This window comes from Morone saxatilis, unplaced genomic scaffold (assembly GCF_004916995.1).
Source record: "Morone saxatilis isolate NCDOM2014 unplaced genomic scaffold, NCSU_SB_2.0 Contig14, whole genome shotgun sequence".
NCBI lineage: Eukaryota > Metazoa > Chordata > Actinopteri > Moronidae > Morone > Morone saxatilis.
The window spans coordinates 13,780,114-13,789,263 of NW_023339696.1; the positions used below are offsets into that span (position 1 = coordinate 13,780,114).

Here is a 9,150-nt window from a genome sequence, read left to right on the forward strand (position 1 = left end):
ATGATGTATATTTTAACAAGGTCTTTATTATCACACTTGCTTCTTCACTTTACCAAGCTCATGTCTGGCTGCCAAAATGTAACCTGACTAAAATAATCCTGAAGTTGGGATAGAGGTTGTAGCTCTGCAAGTTTTCAGTCCTAAAGTTGCTTAGAAACAGTGTATCCAACAACAGGGTAACTTAACAATGAACTGAGCTGCTTTAACAACAATGGGATTAAGTCAGATAAATGTTTTTTATTTAAATGCTTTTTTCCCTACCAAATATTTTTCTAATTGTTGATTATTATTAATTATAATCTCAAAATTTCCTCTCTAGTTGAATTTACAAACTTTTGAATGTGCCTGCATGTTTGCTTCTCATAAACAGGTAGAACATGTCACAGACAGGAATGCAACACAAAGGACTTTGCTGTCAAGGCTTTCCCAACCTTCAGACTGTTGCTTGGTAATGCCCATAAAAGACTTGGACATGCCAATAAAATCAGGAAAATACCTAATCACATTTTAAAACCATTAAGTACACATTATTAAATTGACAAAATTGTACATTTTCAGTGGGTCGATGATTCACTGAAATGCACATTTTAATCAGAAAAAGAAAAACTGCTTCACACACTCCATTGCATAACTAGTAAATACGATACTGGACCAGATGTTTTCTATAAATGTCAGTTCATTATTCCCCATTGGCACTTCATAATCCACACATCCACATATCACGGGGCTATGCCAACAAAATCCAGGGTAAAGTTGCAGCCACCAGTGCGAGTATAGTAAATGCTGACAGCAAAACGATCAGGCATCGTGCAGTTGTGCAAATCTTGCGCCTTCGCCTGCGCTGGGGTTGAACCACAGTCATCACAACGCTGAGCACGTCTTCTTCGGCCATGGGTCGCCCTTGAGCGCTTATGATAAAGATCTGAGACGCATTGTGGCCGGGGCTGATCAACCTCTGTCGACGGACTCGTTCAGAGATTCCCCTAAAGCAGTGAGCAATCCAATTAACTCCCCTCGGTAAAGTGTCCCTGGAGGAGCGTCCTGCGCTCTGGAGCTGTCCCGGTGGCAGAGGAAGAGGCACCTCTAGTGTCTGCCCTTCATCTGGATTCTTGTCCGCTGCGAGGGACACCAACGCTTCCTTTTGTTTCTTGATAAATGTAAGATGTCGGCAGATGGGGCAAGCAATAGTGTCCCTGATGTTCCCATCGCTGTTGATGCTGACCCATGTTTTGACCAGACAGTCGTGGCAGAACACATGCCCGCAGCTCAGGGTCCTCTCTGATCCCGACAGACAATCATAGCACACTGGACACTCCTGTGAGTCCTCCTGGCTCTCTTCCTTGTGAAATGCCATGGAAGGCAATATTCCAGCAGCAAGAGAGTGGGGAGGATATTTAGGCTGAAAGTAGATTCCTTGGTAAATGTAGTATGGATTCCTCTCAGCGCATGACTTTCTTTACTTTTGGCTGTGGGTGGAGGCGAGAGCTGCGCCTTGTAAAACAGGGCCTGCCACCTGTGGCTGCTGTGACTTGACTGATTGGGTCCCCTGAAGGCATCATCAAGTGGCCAAGCTGGTTCACTGACAGTGACTCCTTAACAATGCTCACTGACATTCTATGACTATTAGCAAAACTATACCACCTGATCAGCTGGTGATATTTGTTAAAGCTGTAGGTAATGAAATGATGATGACAAAGCCCTTTAACTCGTGTTTTTATACAAAGTATTTAGATGTGCAAATAAAGCAATTGCCCCTTTATTATTAAGTATGAGAACTGGGTAAATAACCTCGTGTGAAATGTCATATTTTCCACATCAAAATAAAAGGGGCATTTTGAGTTAAGTGCTTTTGTAAATTATTTTATTATTTATTTTGGCCTATTATTTTTGCACAAGTAGTGAGAATATTGTTTTAACTTTCAATGGTGTAACATAATAGGAGTACTCTTTTTCATCATATAGGATGGTGTCTGTATGCAAGTAGCCTAACCCACAAATCTTTCACAGACTTTGGGAGATGCTGTCCTGCCCTGAGTGTATGTTGGAGCAGTGGGTCAGCGTAGCCCAGTGTGTTAAAAGACCTGACATCTCCTAAATTTGTATTTATGTTTTCATCAAAAATCATAGTGTACAGTTAATAATAATCTTGGTCTATGTGTTTGTCTCATGGGGAACAACAGAGAGTAATGTGCATGGGAAACTTTGAATGAGCATCACCATGGAGGAAACCACGGTGTTGACTGGTCTTGATAATGTTGCCAGTGCATGCGAAATTCTCCTCAGCTTGACACCCTCCATTTTGGAAACTGTGATTATTGTCAGCTTTCATGGGACTACATGTGTGAGTGCTGTGTAAAGCTAAAGCCCAGTTAAATATTGCAGGGTGATGATGATTGTTTATCTTTGATTTGGTTGACAATTTAAAGTTTAAACAATGTTAACATTTACTCTGCTGTTTTTACAGGAAAGAAAAGATACTAACAAGAATGACTGAATGTTGACATTGTGAGATTTCCTTTTCAATTTCAGTGAATGTGTTAAAATAAGAATTGTGTTTACTATAATATTCTTTGTGGATTTGATGCTCAAAAAAACAACTCAAAAATGACAACAACAACAAAACAGAAATTATTTTACATTTTACTCAATTTAATCAAGTTTGATGTCATTTGTATACTGTCTTAATAAAGTTGTTTGAACTTATTTCCTTTGCTTTTTCATGTACAGTAGACCCTACTCAGTTTTTAGCCTTGCAGTTACTGTATATGCCTATACCTAACTCACCAAAAGTTCACCAAAAGATATAGTTGGAAAATGTAGCCTCAAAGTAACAGTTTTTAATAGAATTTCAATTAATCAAATTAATGATGTAGGCCCATACAATAATAGTAATAATTGAACTGTGAGACAAAAAGGGCAGTGGTGTAGAACAATAGCAATTAATGGCACAGTTCACAGCTAATAATGGTTAAAAGAAAAAGAAAGAAAGAAAAAAGGAAATAAACGAGGAGGAATCAATTAGTCTAATATAGGTCAATAAAACAATTAGCCTACCCACTATTAGGTAATATTATGTTATTTGCTCTTGGTGTTTCCCCTCCCTGTGTCATGGTTTATTCTCTGGCAATCATATGCCACCTCGTGGTTCACTGCAGTGACCACTGTGCGGCTACAAATCTTCAGTCCTAAAAAAAACAAAAAAACAAGGGAGGAGCGGCTGATTCTAGTTCATCTATTTCTACAGCAGCCCTGCCCAGTTCTGACGTAAACGTAAACTACGTCAGCACGTACGTCCCTGTCACGATTTACGTCGGTTCCGGGAGACGCGTTGGCAATTTCCTAAACACAGCTCAGTCACTTCAGTATCATCCGAGGCCAGGGCAGGGGAGAGGTGTGCGTGTGTGTGTTGGATGTAACACCGGCTGGAAGACGAGCTGCTGAAACAGAGGACCGTTGGACACCGATTTGACATGAGCAGGTACCGAGTTTAACCGTGAATTTATCCCGTTTTGATGTGTTTTACCCGGTTGTGTGTCGAGCTGTCGTGTTCAGCCGCGGCGTCTGTGTGATGACAGCTCGAGCTCGGGTTTAAATGTCGAGAGGGGTTTTTTCCTTTGATTTTGTTTTTTGTTTTTGTTTTTTGCTTCAAATGGCATTTCCGTTTTTGTGTGGTATTTTCCTTTTTCGTTTGACAACATAAAGCGTTGCTGTTTGGCACGAACCTGAGCTTCTGAGGTGTCTGTCAAGCCACGCAGTATCAGATAACACACACTAAATCTGGCCTCATAAATGTCTGTCTGTTTATTTTTAGTGCTCCAATTTGTGTCCTGTTTGTAAAATATGCATGTTCGCAGTCAGTGGCAGCTATTTGTGATGCATGTCAATTGTCATTTTTTTTAAAGCAACGCCTTATTTTGTTGGTTTTTCATGACCAGTGGTTCATTTGAATCTCTGAGATTCATGCAGCAGCACAAGGGGCCAACATATGAGCCCAGGTGAGGGTAACACTACCACCACACCCTGTAAAGTCTGATTATTACTCACATTAGAGCAAACCAATATCCTACAAAGAGGTATTTGTGTAACAGTCCTCTCATGGGCCTAACTATAAAAACATGACCACATCAGTGTCCGCACTCTCAACTCTTAGTAAGCGCCTCGTCATCTCCAACAAAAGAGGACGTAGAGACAAGAATGTGGGAAAGGAAACTCTCTTCACGACCTTCCCCCTGTCTGTAGTTTCCAGATGGCTCCACGGTAAGTGGAGTGCCACCAGCGCCACCCTCGCTGCCTGTGGGCCCTGCTGCCTGTCCAGGTATTGTTACAACAGACAAATGGATCCACGGGGTCAAGCTGACACCGCTCCAAAGGATGCTGAAATGAGAGATAACAGGCACTGTCATTTGTTCTGGCCGAGTGTCAGCACTTGACCTGTTACGTGATACGCGTAGGGGGATCTCTCTATTGCCCTGTTTGATTTAAGTGTCCAGTCATTCATTAGTGGGTTGATAAATAGCCTTGCCTTTTTTTTTTTTTTTTTCAGGGGGTGATTATCCCAATTAGGCCTTTGATCTGAGTCACCATGGTAACAGTTTCCTGTCGCTCGTGCCTTTGGTGAGGCCCGGGGATCAATACGAAGCACCGGATCCCAGTCATAAAGTCCCATACCTAATGGAGTTCTGATAAGTTTGTTAGATGAGCTGGGAATACAGTCAGAAGAGATATTTTGGGTTGTTCCCGGACAGATTGGTAGGAGCCTCCCAGGTCACGTCATACAACTAACATGTTATGTCAGTGGCGGCCTTGGAACATTTCCCTTTCTCCACCCTTACGGTATTTTGGGTCTCCAGTTTCCTCCGTGGTTTCCAGAGTAGTGCACTGACACGTGAGGGGCCTGTAGCGAGTAAATTGTTGATGACGCCATCTCAGAGGAATGTTTAAAGGGAAGAGCAGGCGGTCTGGCCTCTGAGTCTAGACCACCGGCTTCTTGGCAAAGGAAAACAACACATCCCACTCCTTGCCTAAACCCAAGCCAGGCTAGTATGGTCAACATGTAATAATAATAGTAATGGCTACAGTAAGATGTACCACAAGATGTTCTTATTTACATAACCACTTTTTACACAGGCAGTTTAAACGATAATCAAGCCTTCAAGCCCAAAACTGTTGTTTCTTGGCCTTCAGTCCAGTTCAGGGTGTTGTTTCCTGTGCCTCATCCACCCGTTGTCTGATATAATCCCTGTTTGCATTATGAATACTCCTGGAGCTACAGTAATGGGAGCTGTGGTGGCAGCAGCTGTATTTCACCCCCGCACAGAACACACACAGACACGGCAGCTATTTCCAGATGTGTTTAATAATTTCCTGACACCTTGTTAGTCCACATAGATCACAGAGTGACGCAGAGTTTATGAGCTCACCAGGAAAGAGGAACGACCGTCGAGTAAAGTGTTATTTCTGCAAAACAGGGCGGAAGCTAGAAAACATTTCACACTTGGTCAAGACTTCTGAACTAAAAGTACAACAGACAGCTTTGATCTACTCGGCATTAGCCGCACTTAATTATCGTGGATTTGCCGTTAATGAATCAGTTATGCTGACATCACGTGAATTGAGCTGACAGGTTAGAAAGGAGGAAGAGGCACACTTTTGCAGGCTAGTCCCGGTCACAGAAAGGCTCAGTTTATCAAAACCCAGCTTCTGAAAGACTGGCGGCTGTAGTCAGTGATTCATGAGTAACTAAGGAGGACATGACCTCAGAACGGCTGGGTGACATGACCAGGCCGATCTGACTCTGTGTGTCGCTTTCCAATACAGAGAGATCTGCTGTTATCTGCTCCACTGAGGAATGAGGGAAATGTTTAATCTTGAGTTGTTTTGGCTCTGAGATAAGAAGGGGGAATTCACTGCATCTGATTCTACACGCCTGAGGATGCGAATAGCGAAAGTGCTGCACCATGCTTGAGTCACCTGGTTGACTGCGGGGCTAATAAATGCGTCTCTTTTTATCCTCAGGTTGCCCTGACATGGACAAAGAGATGATTCCCAAATTTTCGTCAAAGGATGAGGAAGTTGACTACTGGAAGTCCCAAGCCCTCAAATATAAGAAAAGGTAGGCGATGTGATTTACTTGAACCAAATATCAGATGTCAGCAATTCCCTATGTAAATTCTGAACGGCAGCTCACTCTTTCGTAATAGGAAGATGCTAATTTGCTGAATGCGAGCTTTAAAGTCGGCACAGAAGTCCTGTGTTTAGCCATATAAGGCATTTGGCCAGACAAGCTTTTTGAAATCATTGCCCACAAACAGCTGTGGTTTGCTCAGGAGGAAGTGACTACATCTTTGACTTCAACAGTGACCACAGCGTGTGTTGGGACAGACGGCAGTGGTTCTTCTCTGTGAGCGTGTAAATATAAATTGCTGTCTGTGTTTTATATTTGCGGAGTTGGGGCCCTTCATGCTCTCAGAGGAGGTGGTAAACTGCGCAGTGAGGGTTAAACTCCTCGTGGTTCTCTAAGAAATTCCTGCTGTGGGTACATAAGGGAAAAACTTCAACCCCATGGAAAAAATAACACCAAGTATACAGTTCACTGTGGCTCGTCTGTTTTTGTGCATTTCTAGGGATCGCTTTTACAGTAAAGCGCTCACAGTGGCAGCATGCAGTGTTTATTAGTTACCTATTGACAGGTTATCTCTCTGAAGCGATATTTTTAAACTTGCGACTAGGCTATTTGGACATCCTACAGTTGATGCTGCCCTGTGTTGCACATACACGGCACTGTCGCCATTCTAAACTATGAAAAGGGTGAGAGGGCAAGCCTGGCTGTTAAACAGGGAAGTTATAGCCTGCTGATGAAGCAGCCACTGTGGTGTTGGTATGTGTGGAACGACCCTGGCACAACAACTGATTCATGGATTCCAGCCACTGTGAGGCCATTATCCCAGCACGAGTCACCTGATCTGAGAACAGTGGGACAGGCGGAAAAATTAGCGTCTATTTAGACAACAACCAAATATATTTTTACCTTCCTATTCCACCTTGAAATGTTTACTACATTATGAGTTATTGTTTGTGTTTTTAGATCCTCTGCATGGGCTCAACCAGGACCAGTGTGTACACCCATCCTGTTTCTGTGCCCTCTCATTTTCTCTGCACCTCTGACCTTTAACCTCTCCCACAGCTGAGGACGTACGACAGCAGGCCTGTTTTTTTTTTTTTCTGAGCTACTTCCGAACCACCTACTGTCACAGTTCAGCTGTCTCTTTAGAGCTGTATATTTAGAGTGCTTAACTCGACAATGCTGAGCTGTTTCCTGTTTGGCAGAGGCAGGAGTGAAGGTTAAAAATCTCCAAATATCTGACTGGCCTTTTCATGCAGGTTTATTTCCGGCCGTTGGAGGTAACGCTACTAGAACATGCCTGATCCGGGCTCATCTTGCAGCACAAAAGCCAGACAGTTTTCTAGAGCTCGAGCCCGGGGTCAGTCAGCCAGTCAGCTCTGCAGAGTTGAATGGCGGACAGTGAACAGGGAGTCTGGTAATTGACAATGATTGTTTATGTTTTTGCTCACTGGCTGTGTGTGTGTGTGTGTGTGTGTGTGTGTGTGTTTACCATCTAGTTGCCATGATGCCCAGGAGGAGTTGCAGGAGTTCCAGGAAGGGAGCCGGGAGCTGGAAGCTGAGTTGGAGGCCCAGCTTGGCCAGGCCGAACACCGTCTTCGAGACCTCCAAAGCGAAAACGAGAGACTGAAGAACGAGATGGCCAACCTCAAGGTAACTGGGCCTGGCAACTTGCCCGTGTAGCTTATTTTGGGATTCGGCTTGCTTTTATGGTCTATGGGTTAGGACACCTATAAACTAATTTGCTGTTACTTAAGAGGTTTTGCGATCCCAAGGACAAGGTCCAGTGTCTTATTTGTATGTGAGGTCTTAATAGGGCTTGCTTTTAGGTAATCCTCCAGCTCTACTTAAGTGGATGTCAGGATAAAGAGGAAGAAAATAGAAAACTGCAAGGACAAGTCTGGTTCTTAATCACTGCAGGCATGAATGGTGGTGTTGGTGATCATGTCCATAGTTGAACAAATCACTGTGTATACATTCAGGAAATTACCATAGCCACAAGAGAGCAGAAAAGTATTGTGATTTTTCACATGGCCCAACATGTGAGCAGCAGCTAATGCTAAAAAATGAACCGTGTCAGTGAACCAGAGAGATCATGAATCATGCTCTCCTGTCTTTGTCCCTAAGGGGCCTCAATACAGGCATGTGGCCGTGCCATTAGCTGTACTGTAAAGCACCCCAGGGCAAATGAGCCACAGGGCCTCCCCAGGGAACAGAGAGGCTCTTTGAAAGTGAAATTATGTGAAAGAACACCTATTAACTGTCTGATGATTCACCGTGTTGTAGTAGGGGTGCTGTTATTAATGACATCGTGTATAGAATATAAAATTGCACTTTCACGCTTTAGAAGAAATACATGAAAGAAAGAATCATTTTTTTTGGACCAATAATGATAAGAATTTGAATAATGATTGACATCCTTTATTCTCTACACAAAATTACTCCTGAACTCCTTTCTCTTCTTTACTCTATCCATCTCTATCAGGAGAAGCTAGAGCATCAGTACGCCCAGAGTTATAAACAGATTTCTATGCTAGAGGACGACCTGGGCCAGACACGCAGCATCAAGGAGCAGCTCCACAAATACGTCCGAGAGCTCGAGCAGGCCAACGATGACCTGGAGAGAGCCAAAAGGTCAGACTGACACAGTACATTTTGGTCAATGCATGTCTCATTATTACACATTGATATTATAACATTCTTTTATTTAAAAACTGTACTTGCCCATTTACTTGTTGGTAGGTTATTACAAATTGGAGATTAGTAAACAAGGGTTAGAAAGATTATTTATAAAGATTTTTTAGAAGTTGATGCAAAAAATATCCCCTGTATGTCTGTAACATTACTAAAGTGAGAGTTGACATAAATGAACAGTCCACAGAGCATAGGCATGTAAAAAGTGGTTGTGAATCTATGTTTATAATATGACTCTGGTGATTGATGGTTCACTAAGCCCCGCCCTCCTTAGTTACTGTTTTTATGCCTAGTCAAGCTTTCCGTTCAACCAATGAAAATGATTCCTAGTTACG

General features: G+C 42.9%; 2 protein-coding genes across 2 annotated transcripts in view; one reads left to right on the top strand and one right to left on the bottom strand.

The window, feature by feature from the left end:
• Window positions 1-1,430, bottom strand: LOC118323497 (RING finger protein 222). Its single transcript, XM_035655471.1, has one exon. It carries the CDS (start codon window positions 1,352-1,354, stop codon window positions 728-730), a length of 627 nt encoding a protein of 208 aa, XP_035511364.1. The 5' UTR covers window positions 1,355-1,430; the 3' UTR covers window positions 1-727.
• A 1,898-nt stretch (window positions 1,431-3,328) lies between these two features.
• The window catches only part of ndel1b (nudE neurodevelopment protein 1-like 1b), an 8,158-nt gene continuing 2,336 nt past the window's right edge, over window positions 3,329-9,150 (top strand). Inside the window, exons 1-4 of the mRNA XM_035655268.1 lie at window positions 3,329-3,478; window positions 6,016-6,112; window positions 7,621-7,774; window positions 8,607-8,755. Of these exons, the coding sequence (XP_035511161.1) occupies window positions 6,027-6,112; window positions 7,621-7,774; window positions 8,607-8,755 (389 nt within the window). The 5' untranslated portion in view covers window positions 3,329-3,478; window positions 6,016-6,026. The remainder of the gene's footprint in view (window positions 3,479-6,015; window positions 6,113-7,620; window positions 7,775-8,606; window positions 8,756-9,150) is intronic.

Bases quoted from the DNA above. Each gene is read 5' to 3' on its own strand.
- LOC118323497 (XM_035655471.1), bottom strand. From the start codon at position 1,354: ATGGCATTTCACAAGGAAGAGAGCCAGGAGGACTCACAGGAGTGTCCA.